Source organism: Phyllobates terribilis, unplaced genomic scaffold (assembly GCF_046119375.1).
Source record: "Phyllobates terribilis strain yellow unplaced genomic scaffold, ASM4611937v1 Scaffold_6__1_contigs__length_29720123, whole genome shotgun sequence".
Taxonomy (NCBI): Eukaryota; Metazoa; Chordata; class Amphibia; order Anura; family Dendrobatidae; genus Phyllobates; species Phyllobates terribilis.
The window spans coordinates 8,316,550-8,332,138 of NW_027362766.1; the positions used below are offsets into that span (position 1 = coordinate 8,316,550).

At 63.4% G+C, this 15,589-nt stretch overlaps 1 protein-coding gene across 3 annotated transcripts; it reads left to right on the forward strand.

Annotated features, from left to right (window-relative positions):
• Positions 1–1,198: 1,198 nt before the first annotated feature.
• On the forward strand, positions 1,199–14,018 carry PIP5K1A (phosphatidylinositol-4-phosphate 5-kinase type 1 alpha). Of its 3 annotated transcripts, none has more exons than XM_073637323.1 (16): positions 1,199–1,629; positions 4,451–4,497; positions 4,644–4,736; positions 4,809–4,939; positions 5,026–5,143; positions 5,215–5,367; positions 5,436–5,735; positions 5,874–6,079; positions 6,151–6,234; positions 6,619–6,667; positions 6,739–6,823; positions 11,971–12,102; positions 12,168–12,294; positions 13,066–13,128; positions 13,214–13,304; positions 13,375–14,018. In XM_073637323.1, the coding sequence occupies exons 1-16, from the start codon at positions 1,590–1,592 to the stop codon at positions 13,375–13,377; spliced, it is 1,722 nt and encodes a 573-aa protein (XP_073493424.1). In that variant the 5' UTR covers positions 1,199–1,589; the 3' UTR covers positions 13,378–14,018. The 3 variants fall into 3 exon arrangements, with proteins under 3 accessions (XP_073493424.1, XP_073493426.1, XP_073493425.1); XM_073637325.1 differs by having other exon boundaries at positions 13,217–13,304; XM_073637324.1 differs by having other exon boundaries at positions 4,454–4,497.
• The last annotated feature ends 1,571 nt before the right edge of the window (positions 14,019–15,589 follow it).

The following is a 15,589-nucleotide window of genomic DNA, read 5'->3' on the forward strand; positions in this document are numbered from 1 at the left end:
ACGCTATTAGTGGGGGTGGTATACGGACGCTATTAGTGGGGGTGGTATACAGACGCTATTAGTGGGGGCGGTGGTATACGGACGCTATTAGTGGGGGCGGTATACGGACGCTATTAGTGGGGGCGGTATACGGACGCTATTAGTGGGGGTGGTATACAGACGCTATTAGTGGGGGCGGTATACGGACGCTATTAGTGGGGGCGGTATACGGACGCTATTAGTGGGGGCGGTGGTATACGGACGCTATTAGTGGGGGTGGTATACAGACGCTATTAGTGGGGGTGGTATACGGACGCTATTAGTGGGGGTGGTATACAGACGCTATTAGTGGGGGCGGTGGTATACGGACGCTATTAGTGGGGGCGGTATACGGACGCTATTAGTGGGGGTGGTATACAGACGCTATTAGTGGGGGCGGTATACGGACGCTATTAGTGGGGGCGGTATACGGACGCTATTAGTGGGGGCGGTGGTATACGGACGCTATTAGTGGGGGTGGTATACAGACGCTATTAGTGGGGGCGGTGGTATACGGACGCTATTAGTGGGGGCGGTGGTATACGGACGCTATTAGTGGGGGCGGTATACGGACGCTATTAGTGGGGGTGGTATACGGACGCTATTAGTGGGGGCGGTATACGGACGCTATTAGTGGGGGTGGTATACGGACGCTATTAGTGGGGGCGGTATACGGACGCTATTAGTGGGGGTGGTATACAGACGCTATTAGTGGGGGCGGTATACGGACGCTATTAGTGGGGGTGGTATACGGACGCTATTAGTGGGGGTGGTATACAGACGCTATTAGTGGGGGCGGTATACGGACGCTATTAGTGGGGGTGGTATACAGACGCTATTAGTGGGGGCGGTATACGGACGCTATTAGTGGGGGCGGTATACAGACGCTATTAGTGGGGGCGGTGGTATACGGACGCTATTAGTGGGGGCGGTATACGGACGCTATTAGTGGGGGCGGTATACGGACGCTATTAGTGGGGGTGGTATACAGACGCTATTAGTGGGGGCGGTGGTATACGGACGCTATTAATGGGGGCTCCAGCCCACGCTGTACGCTCCGCGCGGTTGCTAATGGTTACGGTCTCTCACAGAGAGGCGGGCTGTGTGGCCACGTTTCCGGATCACGTGTACAATCAACAACGTCACGGGAGGTGTGGCGTTCATGTCCCTGCGTGCGTCACTATGACTCCGCCTTTCTAGGAACGTGCTTGGCGCATGCGTAGTTGCTGAAGACCGCGACCGAGCTAATTGTTCGTTGCTGATACCCGGGCGCTTTAGTCTTCTCCGTCCGCGGAGGTGTCCGGTGTCGGCGGCCGGGAGCAGCGCCTCTGGCTTGAAGAGCTCCCCGGTATACACGGTTCCGGAAATCGTCCTGTAACCGAGGCCTGGAGATCCCTCCCGGGGGTCCTGTGCCCCGGGGTCCCTCTGAGGTGGACGGGCCGAGGAGATCAGCTGTGGCCCCGGGATTCTGTGCTGAGAGCGTGTACTGAGGACACTGGAGGGGACCCAGGGGCCCCGACCCAGGGATCGTGCAGTGTATGGGCCCCTGAGTGCGAAGCTCCACTACTGACATGGCCACCGCCGCTGAGCCCCTCGGGGCCCCGAGCCCAGGTAAGGGCCGATCTGTGGGGGAGGGGCGAAACGTGACCTGGACGGCGCTGCCCTCTGGGGGCCCGGGGTGCGTGGCGGCCTGGACGGCGCTGCCCTCTGGGGGCCCGGGGTGCGTGGCGGCCTGGACGGCGCTGCCCTCTGGGGGCCCGGGGTGTGTGGCGGCCTGGACGGCGCTGCCCTCTGGGGGCCCGGGGTGCGTGGCGGCCTGGACGGCGCTGCCCTCTGGGGGCCCGGTGTGCGTGGTGGCCTGGACGGCGCTGCCCTCTGGGGGCCCGGGGTGCGTGGCGGCCTGGACGGCGCTGCCCTCTGGGGGCCCGGGGTGCGTGGCGGCCTGGACGGCGCTGCCCTCTGGGGGCCCGGGGTACGTGGCGGCCTGGACGGCGCTGCCCTCTGGGGGCCCGGGGTGCGTGGCGGCCTGGACGGCGCTGCCCTCTGGGGGCCCGGGGTGCGTGGCGGCCTGGACGGCGCTGCCCTCTGGGGGCCCGGGGTGCGTGGCGGCCTGGACGGCGCGGGAATTGGATGTTTCGCCCCCAGCAATTCGCCCCTTGGTACATTTCGCCCCCGCAGATTTCTTCCCCAGCATTTGGCCCCCAGGATGTTTTGCCCCCGCGCATCTCACCCCCGCACATATCGACCCCAGTTCGCCCCCGTGCGGGGCCGAAATATATCTGGGGGCGACCAGATCGGGCGAACTGCTGGGGGCAAATTGTTGGGGGCGAAACTTCCTATAACCGGACGGCGCTGCCCTCGGTGGGGGGCCCGGGGTACATAGCGACCATAGTTCCCATCTTGTTTTGCTCCCTGTGTGATTATCTCGGCCTCATCACCTGGAATTTCCCGACTCATTCTCAGCTGGACTGGTTTAGTACTTGACAGTCCAGTGTCATTTCAGAGGAACTACAGCTCCCAGCAGGAGCTTATCGGAAACTGTGTCAAGCACTGACATTGGGACCCATCAGGCACGAGCAGCTGATCCTGCACTGAGCAGACACACTGGCCGCTAGTACAGCAGCGGTCAGGGACTGTCATGTGGCCTTCTTGTGGAACCCTGACTCTTGGGTCGGAGTGCTCTGGCGGGGTCCACTAGCGAGAAGGGGGGTGTCTGGGGCACTCTGGCAGGTCCACTATCGGGAAGGGGGTGGGTCCGGGATCCACTATCGGGAAGGGGGGGGGGTCCGGGGCACTCTGGCGGGTCCACTATCGGGAAGGGGGTGGGTCCGGGATCCACTATCGGGAAGGGGGGGGGGGTCCGGGGCACTCTGGTGGGGTCCACTGTCAGGGGGAGGGGGGGAATCTGGGGCACTCTGGCGGGGTCCACTGTCGGGGGGAGGGGGGGAATCTGGGGCACTCTGGCGTGGTCCACTGTCGGGGGGGAATCTGGGGCACTCTGGCGGGGTCCACTGTCGGGGGAGGGGGGGAATCTGGGGCACTCTGGCGGGGTCCACTGTCGGGGGAGGGGGGATTCTGGGGCACTCTGGCGGGGTCCACTGTCGGGGGGAGGGGGGATTCTGGGGCACTCTGGCGGGGTCCACTGTCAGGGGGAGGGGGGGAATGTGGGGCACTCTGGCGGGGTCCACTGTCGGGGGGGGAGGGGGGGAATCTGGGGCGCACTGGCGGGGTCCACTGTCGGAGGGGAGGGGGGGAATCTGGGGCACTCTGGCGGGGTCCACTGTCGGGGGGGGAGGGGGGGGATCTGGGGCACTCTGGCGGGGTCCACTGTCGGGGGGGGAGGGGGGGAATCTGGGGCACTCTGGCGGGGTCCACTGTCGGGGGGGGAGGGGGGGAATCTGGGGCACTCTGGCGGGGTCCACTGTCGGAGGGGAGGGGGGGAATCTGGGGCACTCTGGCGGCGTCCACTTCGCCCTGGCGGGGCACTCGGCTCTGTTGATGTCGGATGCCCTGGTTACACACTGGCTGTCGGTCGCCGTGCTGCTGCATGCTCCACATTCCTGCCTTGTCTGGCAGTGCTGCTCTCCGCCTGCTGGAGACTCGTGTTCCCCGTGACAGCGGTGACATCACCGGCGCCCGCGTCACTTGTGCGGAATGTGAGCGACGCATCACCTGTGCCTGTAGATCAGGTCCTGCTGGAGCTCTGAGCCCACACATCACTATGCAGGGTGCACCAGAGACCACCCTGCCTCACTATTCTGGGGAAGCCCTGTACACCCCCCTACCTCTAATATTCTGGGGTACCTCTATGTGGAGGTTTCCTCTGGGTTGAGTTCCAGTATTACAGGTGATCAGTAGGTAAGATGACAAATGATGGGGGGAGTAGTACAGTGCTGGCTCCTGAGCTCCGTTGATGGTTGCCCTCCTTTTCTCTCCCAGTACGATGCGGTCTATGCTGCGGCCTGAGTGCGCTTCTCCCCGGCAAAGGTACCGGGTGCATGCCGAGTGCTGCATGCGTCTTGTCCTGTGCCCCACTAGGGGGCAACGTGGGGCTTATTCACATGACTGGACTGCCGCCACCTTTCTCGCCCGTCTTACATCTAGGAGCCGGGTTCCGGGTGATGCTCCTCTGTCGTGTCAGTTATCCCTGACACGACAGGGACTGTGTGGATCTGCAGAGCATGAGAATGATGGGGGTTGTCCTGCTGCCGTGCTTTGTAGACCCCTGCGCACACAATCCTGAGGCCGGGGAGCCGGAGGTCGCGGGGAGCTTCCTCCTATTAACCCTTTGTGTCCTAGAAATGAGGTGTAACCCTGTGATTGCTGGAGTGACCACTAAAAGCTGTTGTGACTTCATTATCATAGTTTTGGGCGGAGCCATGAATGATAATTGTGTTTATATCATTAATAGTAATTGCTGTTGTTTTTCCAGCAGCGCCCACCATGAAGAGGAGCACTCAGTCCGAGGGCAGCGTGGGGGTGAGTGTACACTGCACACAGCAGAGAAGCGAGTGCAGCTCTGGAGCATTTCTCCGTCTGGAGCTGCAGTTGGTGCCCTGTGGGTGATGGGACACCTCACACTGACCTGTGTAGTAATCGCCCTGATCTGTGTCTGTCTTTGCCAGTTACCCGGCCCCTCGGCTCAGGCTGGCGTACCCACCATGAAGAAGATTGGTCACAGAGGTGTGGACTCTACAGGGGAGACTACGTATAAGAAGGTGGGTGCTGAGGATCACGACCACCCCCTGCTTCGACGTTGAGGAGTAACCTGACCCTTCTTCTTTCCACAGACCACATCGTCTGCTCTGAAAGGGGCCATCCAGCTGGGCATCACCCACACGGTGGGCAGCCTGAGCACCAAGCCTGAGAGAGATGTCCTGATGCAGGACTTCTACGTGGTGGAGAGCATCTTCTTCCCTGGGTAAGCTCCTCCCAGTTGTCACAGCAGTGGGGTAGGATGTGGTCACATGATGTCCCCAGCACTCACCCACCAATCTCTTCTTACAGCGAGGGCAGTAACCTCACGCCTGCTCATCACTACAATGACTTCCGCTTTAAGACGTATGCCCCCGTGGCTTTCCGTTACTTCCGGGAGCTTTTTGGCATTCGGCCGGATGATTATCTGGTGAGTAGTGCTCTTGCTGGGGGGTCCTGTGTGATGTGAGCCCCCATATTTAGCAGGACGTCTCTTCGCAGTATTCACTCTGTAACGAGCCCCTCATCGAGCTGAGCAACTCTGGAGCCAGCGGGTCCATCTTCTACGTGTCTGGAGACGACGAGTTCATCATCAAGACTGTCCAGCACAAGGAAGCGGAGTTCCTGCAGAAGCTGCTGCCCGGCTATTACATGGTAAGGCGAGGGTGGGGGGAAGCGGACCCCGCTGGAACTGCGCTGACTCTCCCGTCTGCTTTCTCCAGAACCTGAACCAGAACCCTCGCACACTGCTGCCCAAGTTCTATGGACTGTACTGCGTCCAGGCCGGGGGCAAGAACATCCGCATCGTGGTGATGAACAATCTGCTCCCTCGCTCGGTGAAAATGCACCTGAAGTATGACCTGAAGGGGTCCACGTACAAAAGGCGCGCGTCCCCCAAGGAGCGGGACAAGCGCTTCCCCACCTACAAGGACCTGGACTTCATGCAGGACGTGCCCGATGGACTCTTCCTGGACCCCGACATGTACAGCGCCCTGTGCAAAACCATCCAGAGGGACTGTCTGGTGAGGGGCTGCCAGGGCAGGAGCTGAGGGGGGGTCCTCAGTGTGTCAGGCCAGGCTGTATACATCTCCAGCCTTGTATATTGTGGCGGTGGGCGTGCTGCGGTCTCATCACCCGGCCTTCTTGTGTTTCCACTCCAGGTTCTTCAGAGCTTTAAGATCATGGATTACAGCTTACTCGTAGGCGTCCACAACATGGACCATGCACAGAAGGAGAACACTGTGCTGGACGGGCACCCGCAGGCCGATACCCGCAAGCCGGTCACACAGAAGGCGCTCTACTCCACCGCTATGGAGTCCATCCAGGGGGAGGCCCGACGAGGGGGCCCCATAGAGACAGACGATCAGTAAGTGTTACCCTGTGCCTCACTGTCTCCGCAGTGGGGGGCGCTGCCTTCATTAATGTCTGTGTTTGTAGGATGGGCGGTATTCCTTCTCGCAATGCCCGAGGAGAACGTCTGCTGCTGTACATCGGGATCATCGACATTCTGCAAGCTTACAGGTCAGTCTGTCCTCGCTGCCCTGCCCGCCACCCCCCGTTCCTCTCTGCCCTGCCCGCCACCCCCCCCCCGTTCCTCTCTGCCCTGCCCGCCACCCCCCCGTTCCTCTCTGCCCTGCCCGCCACCCCCCCCGTTCCTCTCTGCCCTGCCCGCCACCCCCCCGTTCCTCTCTGCCCTGCCCGCCACCCCCCCGTTCCTCTCTGCCCTGCCCGCCACCCCCCCCGTTTCTCTCTGCCCTGCCCGCCACCCCCCGCTCCTCTCTGCCCTGCCCGCCACCCCCCCGCTCCTCTCTGCCCTGCCCGCCACCCCCCCGCTCCTCTCTGCCCTGCCCGCCACCCCCCGTTCCTACCTGCCCCTCACTCATTCCGCCCTGTCTGCCTCTTCAGGTTCATGAAGAAGCTGGAGCACTCCTGGAAGGCGTTGGTCCATGATGGGGTGAGTAGTACCTGTCTAGAGTGCGGAGCCGGGCGCTGATGTCATGGGGGTAACGGTCACTTTCTGTTTAGGACACTGTTTCGGTTCACAGACCCGGCTTCTACGCGGAACGTTTCCAGCGTTTCATGTGTAACACGGTGTTCAAGAAAATACCACGTGAGTAACGGCGTGTGCTGGGCTGTGACCGCAGAGAATCCTCCCCTCCCCGGGCACACCCTCCATACAGAGCCGAGCTGTGACCGCAGAGAATCCTCCCCTCCCCTGGCACACCCTCCATACAGAGCCGAGCTGTGACCGCAGAGAATCCTCCTCTCCCCTGGCACACCCTCCATACAGAGCCGAGCTGTGACCGCAGAGAATCCTCCCCTCCCCTGGCACACCCTCCATACAGAGCCAAGCTGTGACCGCAGTGAATCCTCCCCTCCCCTCCCCTGGCACACCCTCCATACAGAGCCGAGCTGTGACCGCAGAGAATCCTCCTCTCCCCTGGCACACCCTCCATACAGAGCCGAGCTGTGACCGCAGAGAATCCTCCCCTCCCCTGGCACACCCTCCATACAGAGCCGAGCTGTGACCGCAGAGAATCCTCCTCTCCCCTGGCACACCCTCCATACAGAGCCGAGCTGTGACCGCAGAGAATCCTCCCCTCCCCTGGCACACCCTCCATACAGAGCCGAGCTGTGACCGCAGTGAATCCTCCCCTCCCCTCCCCTGGCACACCCTCCATACAGAGCCGAGCTGTGACCGCAGAGAATCCTCCTCTCCCCTGGCACACCCTCCATACAGAGCCGAGCTGTGACCGCAGAGAATCCTCCCCTCCCCTGGCACACCCTCCATACAGAGCCGAGCTGTGACAGCAGAGAATCCTCCCCTCCCCTGGCACACCCTCCATACAGAGCCGAGCTGTGACCGCAGAGAATCCTCCCCTCCCCTGGCACACCCTCCATACAGAGCCGAGCTGTGACCGCAGAGAATCCTCCCCTCCCCTGGCACACCCTCCATACAGAGCCGAGCTGTGACAGCAGCGAATCCTCCCCTCCCCTCCCCTGGCACACCCTCCATACAGAGCCGAGCTGTGACCGCAGAGAATCCTCCCCTCCCCTGGCACACCCTCCATACAGAGCCGAGCTGTGACCGCAGAGAATCCTCCCCTCCCCTGGCACACCCTCCATACAGAGCCGAGCTGTGACAGCAGAGAATCCTCCCCTCCCCTGGCACACCCTCCATACAGAGCCGAGCTGTGACAGCAGCGAATCCTCCCCTCCCCTCCCCTGGCACACCCTCCATACAGAGCCGAGCTGTGACAGCAGAGAATCCTCCCCTCCCCTGGCACACCCTCCATACAGAGCCGAGCTGTGACCGCAGAGAATCCTCCCCTCCCCGGGCACACCCTCCATACAGAGCCGAGCTGTGACCGCAGAGAATCCTCCCCTCCCCTGGCACACCCTCCATACAGAGCCGAGCTGTGACAGCAGAGAATCCTCCCCTCCCCTCCCCTGGCACACCCTCCATACAGAGGCGAGCTGTGACAGCAGAGAATCCTCCCCTCCCCTGGCACACCCTCCATACAGAGCCGAGCTGTGACAGCAGAGAATCCTCCCCTCCCCGGGCACACCCTCCATACAGAGCCAAGCTGTGACAGCAGAGAATCCTCCCCTCCCCTCCCCTGGCACACCCTCCATACAGAGCCGAGCTGTGACCGCAGAGAATCCTCCCCTCCCCTCCCCTGGCACACCCTCCATACAGAGCCGAGCTGTGACAGCAGAGAATCCTCCCCTCCCCTCCCCTGGCACACCCTCCATACAGAGCCAAGCTGTGACCGCAGAGAATCCTCCCCTCCCCTCCCCTGGCACACCCTCCATACAGAGCCGAGCTGTGACAGCAGAGAATCCTCCCCTCCCCTGGCACACCCTCCATACAGAGCCGAGCTGTGACAGCAGAGAATCCTCCCCTCCCCTGGCACACCCTCCATACAGAGCCGAGCTGTGACCGCAGAGAATCCTCCCCTCCAGTGGCACACCCTCCATACAGAGCCGAGCTGTGACCGCTCTGCACCTTTGCTCTGCACTATCCCGAGTTGTATCCCCCTCCCCACTTGCTCTGCGCTGTCCTGAGCTGTGTTGCCCTTCCCCCTCGCTCTGCGCTCTCTCCCTGAGGCCGTGCCTCCCCTTTCCTCTCGCTCTGCGCTCTCTTCCTGAGGCCGTGCCTCCCCTTTCCTCTCGTTCTACGCTCTCTCCCTGAGGCTGTGCCTCCCCTTCCCCCTCGCTCTGCGCTCTCTTCCTGAGGCCGTGCCTGCCCTTCCCCCTCGCTCTGCTGCTCTCTCCCTGAGCCCGTGCCTCCCCTTTCCTCTCGCTCTGCGCTCTATCCCTGAGGCCGTGCCTCCCCTTCCCCCTCGCTCTGCGCTCTCTCCCTGAGGCCGTGCCTGCCCTTCCCCCTCGCTCTGCGCTCTCTCCCTGAGGCCGTGCCTCCCCTTCCCCCTCGCTCTGCGCTCTCTCCCTGAGCCCGTGCCTCCCCTTCCCCCTCGCTCTGCTGCTCTCTCCCTGAGCCCGTGCCTCCCCTTTCCTCTCGCTCTGCGCTCTCTTCCTGCGGCCGTGCCTCCCCTTTCCTCTCGCTCTGCGCTCTCTTCCTGAGCCCGTGCCTCCCCTTCCCCCTCGCTCTGCTCTCTCCCTGAGCCCGTGCCTCCCCTTCCCCCTCGCTCTGCGCTCTCTCCCTGAGCCTGTGCCTGCCTTTTCCCCTCGCTCTGCGCTCTCTCCCTGAGCCCGTGCCTGCCCTTCCCCCTCGCTCTGCGCTCTTTCCCTGAGCCCGTGCCTGCCCTTCCCTCTCGCTCTGCGCTCTCTCCCTGAGGCCGTGCCTCCCCTTCCCCTTCGCTCTGCTGCTCTCTCCCTGAGGCCGTGCCTCCCCTTCCCCTCGCTCTGCGCTCTCTCCCTGAGGCCGTGCCTCCCCTTCCCCCTCGCTCTGCTGCTCTCTCCCTGAGGCCGTGCCTCCCCTTCCCCCTCGCTCTGCGCTCTCTCCCTGAGGCCGTGCCTCCCCTTCCCCCTCGCTCTGCGCTCTCTCCCTGAGGCCGTGCCTACCCTTCCCCCTCGCTCTGCTGCTCTCTCCCTGAGGCCGTGCCTCCCCTTCCCCCTCGCTCTGCTGCTCTCTCCCTGAGGCCGTGCCTGCCCTTCCCCCTCGCTCTGCTGCTCTCTCCGAGGCCGTGCCTGCCCTTCCCCCTCGCTCTGCTGCTCTCTCCCTGAGGCCGTGCCTCCCCTTCCCCCTTGCTCTGCTGCTCTCTCCCTGAGGCCGTGCCTCCCCTTCCCCCTTGCTCTGCTGCTCTCTCCCTGAGGCCGTGCCTCCCCTTCCCCCTTGCTCTGCTGCTCTCTCCCTGAGGCCGTGCCTCCCCTTCCCCCTCGCTCTGCGCTCTCTCCCTGAGGCCGTGCCTCCCCTTCCCCCTCGCTCTGCGCTCTCTCCCTGAGCCCGTGCCTACCCTTCCCTCTCGCTCTGCGCTCTCTCCCTGAGCCCGTGCCTGCCCTTCCCTCTCGCTCTGCGCTCTCTCCCTGAGGCCGTGCCTCCCCTTCCCCCTCGCTCTGCTGCTCTCTCCCTGAGGCCGTGCCTCCCCTTCCCCCTCGCTCTGCTGCTCTCTCCCTGAGGCCGTGCCTGCCCTTTCCAATCTCTCTGCGCTCTCTCCCTGAGGCCGTGCCTGCCCTTCCCCCTCGCTCTGCGCTCTCTCCCTGAGGCCGTGCCTCCCCTTCCCCCTCGCTCTGCTGCTCTCTCCCTGAGGCCGTGCCTCCCCTTCCCCCTCGCTCTGCTGCTCTCTCCCTGAGGCCGTGCCTCCCCTTCCCCCTCGCTCTGCTGCTCTCTCCCTGAGCCCGTGCCTACCCTTCCCTCTCGCTCTGCGCTCTCTCCCTGAGGCCGTGCCTACCCTTCCCTCTCGCTCTGCGCTCTCTCCCTGAGGCCGTGCCTACCCTTCCCTCTCGCTCTGCGCTCTCTCCCTGAGCCCGTGCCTCCCCTTCCCCCTCGCTCTGCGCTCTCTCCCTGAGGCCGTGCCTCCCCTTCCCCCTCGCTCTGCTGCTCTCTCCCTGAGCCCGTGCCTCCCCTTCCCCCTCGCTCTGCTGCTCTCTCCCTGAGGCCGTGCCTCCCCTTCCCCCTCGCTCTGCGCTCTCTCCCTGAGCCCGTGCCTCCCCTTCCCCCTGCGCTCTCTTCCTGAGCCCGTGCCTCCCCTTCCCCCTCGCTCTGCGCTCTCTCCCTGAGGCCGTGCCTCCCCTTCCCCCTCGCTCTGTGCTCTCTCCCTGAGGCCGTGCCTACCCTTCCCTCTCGCTCTGCGCTCTCTCCCTGAGCCCGTGCCTCCCCTTCCCCCTCGCTCTGCTGCTCTCTCCCTGAGGCCGTGCCTCCCCTTCCCCCTCGCTCTGCGCTCTCTCCCTGAGCCCGTGCCTACCCTTCCCTCTTGCTCTGCGCTCTCTCCCTGAGCCCGTGCCTCCCCTTCCCCCTCGCTCTGCGCTCTCTCCCTGAGCCCGTGCCTGCCCTTCCCTCTCGCTCTGCGCTCTCTCCCTGAGCCCGTGCCTCCCCTTCCCCCTCGCTCTGCGCTCTCTCCCTGAGGCCGTGCCTCCCCTTCCCCCTCGCTCTGCTGCTCTCTCCCTGAGCCCGTGCCTACCCTTCCCTCTCGCTCTGCGCTCTCTCCCTGAGGCCGTGCCTACCCTTCCCTCTCGCTCTGCGCTCTCTCTGAGGCCGTGCCTACCCTTCCCTCTCGCTCTGCGCTCTCTCCCTGAGCCCGTGCCTCCCCTTCCCCCTCGCTCTGCGCTCTCTCCCTGAGGCCGTGCCTCCCCTTCCCCCTCGCTCTGCTGCTCTCTCCCTGAGCCCGTGCCTCCCCTTCCCCCTCGCTCTGCTGCTCTCTCCCTGAGGCCGTGCCTCCCCTTCCCCCTCGCTCTGCGCTCTCTCCCTGAGCCCGTGCCTCCCCTTCCCCCTCGCTCTGCGCTCTCTCCCTGAGGCCGTGCCTACCCTTCCCTCTCGCTCTGCGCTCTCTCCCTGAGGCCGTGCCTCCCCTTCCCCCTCGCTCTGCTGCTCTCTCCCTGAGGCCGTGCCTCCCCTTCCCCCTCGCTCTGCGCTCTCTCCCTGAGCCCGTGCCTACCCTTCCCTCTTGCTCTGCGCTCTCTCCCTGAGCCCGTGCCTCCCCTTCCCCCTCGCTCTGCGCTCTCTTCCTGAGGCCGTGCCTCCCCTTCCCCCTCGCTCTGCTGCTCTCTCCCTGAGCCCATGCCTGCCTTTTCCCCTCTCTCCCTGAGCCGCTGCCCCTTCCCTCCGCCCTGAGCAGTGACCACATTTGCTCTCTGCAGTGAAAAGCTCGCCTTCTAAGAAGAGCCGGATCATGCCGGGTATCACCCGCAGACCCACCCAGCCCTTCGTGCCCATCCAGCTCCAGCTGACAGGAGAGAACAGGCCCCACCTGAGCCCGGAGACCGATCAGGGTGAGTGCCCTCTGTGCAGCCGTCATCCTCGTCCTCCTCAGTCTGACCCGTCTCCATCATGGCAGGTACCTACGGACGGCCTGACGTGCTCCCTCGAGCTCCTGTGGTGGATGAAGCTGCCAGCGACTCTCTGGACACCACTCTGTCCACATCGTCTTTAGGCAGCGCGGGGTTACACTCGCCAGCACACAGGTACGTACTCCAGCAGCTTGTGCAGGGTTACACTCGCCAGCACGCGGGTACGTGCTCCAGCAGTCGGGGGTGGGAGGGGTTATGCTGGCCGGGGCGCTCCAGCGGGTGGGGGGTGGGGGGGTTACGCTGGCCGGGTGTGGGGGGTTACCCTGGCCTGCGCTCTCCAGCGGCCGGGGGTGGGGGGTTACCCTGGCCTGCGCTCTCCAGCGGCCGGGGGTGGGGGGTTACCCTGGCCTGCGCTCTCCAGCGGCCGGGGGTGGGGGGTTACCCTGGCCTGCGCTCTCCAGCGGCCAGGGGTGGGGGGTTACCCTGGCCTGCGCTCTCCAGCGGCCGGGGGTGGGGGGTTACCCTGGCCGGTGCGCTCCAGGGGGTGGGGGGGGGTTACGCTGGCCGGGGTGCTCCAGGGGGTGGGGGGGGGTTACGCTGGCCGGGGCGCTCCAGCAGCCGGGGGTGGGGGGTTACCCTGGCCTGCGCTCTCCAGCGGCCGGGGGTGGGGGGTTACCCTGGCCTGCGCTCTCCAGCGGCCGGGGGTGGGGGGTTACCCTGGCCTGCGCTCTCCAGCGGCCGGGGGTGGGGGGTTACCCTGGCCTGCGCTCTCCAGCGGCCGGGGGTGGGGGGTTACCCTGGCCTGCGCTCTCCAGCGGCCGGGGGTGGGGGGTTACGCTGGCCGGGGCGCTCCAGCAGCCGGGGGTGGGGGGTTTATGCTGGCCGGGGCGCTCCAGCAGCTGGCGTCTGTGTGGCACCCGCGTGTTCAGTATTTCTTTATTCTAGGGCGGTCGGTGTAGAAGTTCACAAAGCGGAGACAACTGAGAATGAGGCGAACACTAGAGGCAGGTGAGGAGCAGCCCCCCGAGTCCTGGGCGGAGGGGGAGAGTGGGGCGCGTGTGTGATCGGTAGTGATGAGCTTTCCTCCCTGCAGCAGCGTGGACGCCTGTCGCGCACAACTCGGCGGTGACGAGGACGAGGAGCCCGCGCTGGATGCCAGTCACATAGAGACAGAGATCTGTTTTGTAAGTAGCTGGGTGTAATGGCGACACCTGCAGCCGGGGGGCGCTCTCATTACTACTTCTCTTCTCACAGTGATGGGAGCCATTGCCCGAGCGTCAGGAACTTTGTATTATTGGACATAGTGGGAGCCTGGAGCCCCCTAACCTGTGCCAGGACCCTGGTGAATGTTACAAGTGGGGGTCACCTTCTCATCCGCCTTACCTGCCGCTGAGGAGACCTCCACCCTGTTTAATACCTGATATTTCTGGAGTAGACGGACCCTCGCCGGCACCTTCCTGCTCTTCTCAATGCTGTGATGGGTAAACCTGGACCAAAAAGCGTTTGCTGCCTACATCACCCCGTCATGTGCCAACTACGGGGCGCGGAGGGACCCCTACCACCTCAGCGGACAATGTATTTATTTTGCCTTATCCTCAGTACTGCCCCCATACGTCAGCACATCCACAATGCAGGGGTCTCGCCGCTCACACTATTTAAAGGATTGTTGTGTTTTTCCCTTTTTAATGACAATCCCAAAGTTTAAGGCCTGAGCGTCTGCCCTGAGAAGCCCCCCTGGGCCAGAGGAGCCCCCCGCCGGTCTCTGCTGCAGCTTCTGAACTTTCCGCCTCTGTTCTTTTATATAATGCCTTTATTCTGACAGCTGCAGTTTTTACTATTTATGAGACTTATTTAACTGTTTGGGGGCCGGGCACATAAACTCAGACCTGAAAACTAAAGCCGTCTAGGTGTGTAGCTTGTGTGCCAGGGGCTGACATGGAAGGCACGTACAACGGGGGTTATATCTGGCCGTCCAGCTGTGCCCCCCGATATGTGACACCACCCTGAGGGGCTGCCTTTGCTGCAGGGACTTCACCCTATGTCCCTATCAGGTAATGGCCCCACACCCAGGAAACAAGGGGCAATGACCCCCAAAAGTCAGATCCCGCCATAAAAAAAAAAGTGACCCGTAGGGTAAAGAAAAATACCTCGCTATGCTGGAATGTCAGCGCCCCCAAAATCTCCAATAAAAAGTAATCAAATCCTCGTACCCCAATATTGTGAAAATAAAAGTTTTGTCAGCCCGCACCGACCGCACACCGCTCCAGGGACGCACAATGGAAACGTATTCCCCGATCATAAGACACCGTGGACATGGGAAGCCGCATCTGTTACACCCCGCACCTCTTAGACCTGCTCACCCCGCGCATCTGTTACACCCGCACACCTCGCAAATCTGTTACACCCGCTCATCTGTTACACCCGCACACCCCGCGCACCTGTTACACCCGCACACCCCGTGCACCTGTTACACCCCGCGCATCTTACACCCGCTCACCCCGCGCATCTGTTACACCCGCGCACACCGCAAATCTGTTACACCCGCTCACCCCGCGCATCTGTTACACCCGCACACCCCGCGCATCTGTTACACCCGCACACCCCGCAAATCTGTTAAACCCGCTCATCTGTTACACCCGCTCACCCCGTGCATCTGTTACACCCGCTCACCCCGCGCATCTGTTACACCCGCACACCCCGCAAATCTGTTAAACCCGCTCATCTGTTACACCCGCTCACCCCGCGCATCTGTTACACCCGCACACCCCGCGCATCTGTTACACCCGCACACCCCGCAAATCTGTTAAACCCGCTCATCTGTTACACCCGCTCACCCCGTGCATCTGTTACACCCGCTCACCCCGTGCATCTGTTACACCCGCACACCCCGCAAATCTGTTACACCCGCTCATCTGTTACACCCGCTCACCCCGCGCATCTGTTACACCCGCACACCCCGCAAATCTGTTACACCCGCACACCCCGCAAATCTGTTAAACCCGCTCATCTGTTACACCCGCTCACCCCGCGCATCTGTTACACCCGCACACCCCGCAAATCTGTTACACCCGCACACCCCGCAAATCTGTTAAACCCGCTCATCTGTTACACCCGCTCACCCCGTGCATCTGTTACACCCGCTCACCCCGCGCATCTGTTACACCCGCACACCCCGCGCAACTGTTACACCCGCTCACCCCGTGCACCTTACACCCGCTCAGCCCGCACCTGTTACACCCGCACACCCCGCGCACCTGTTACACCCACGCACCTGTTACACCCGCGCACCTGTTACACCCGCTCACCCCGCGCACCTTACACCCGCTCACCCCGCGCACCTGTTACACCCGCACACCCCGCGCACCTGTTACACCCGCACACCTGTTACACCCGCACACCCCGCGCACCTGTTACACCCGCGCACCTGTTACACCCGCACACCCCGCGCACCTGTTACACCCGCACACCC

Excerpts from the sequence above, each read along its gene's own strand:
- PIP5K1A (XM_073637323.1), top strand. The coding sequence starts at position 1,590 with ATGGCCACCGCCGCTGAGCCCCTCGGGGCCCCGAGCCCAG. Across the intron at positions 4,940-5,025 it reads GAGAGCATCTTCTTCCCTGG|CGAGGGCAGTAACCTCACGC; the intron begins GTAAGCTCCTCC and ends CTCTTCTTACAG. Across the intron at positions 5,368-5,435 it reads TGCTGCCCGGCTATTACATG|AACCTGAACCAGAACCCTCG; the intron begins GTAAGGCGAGGG and ends TGCTTTCTCCAG.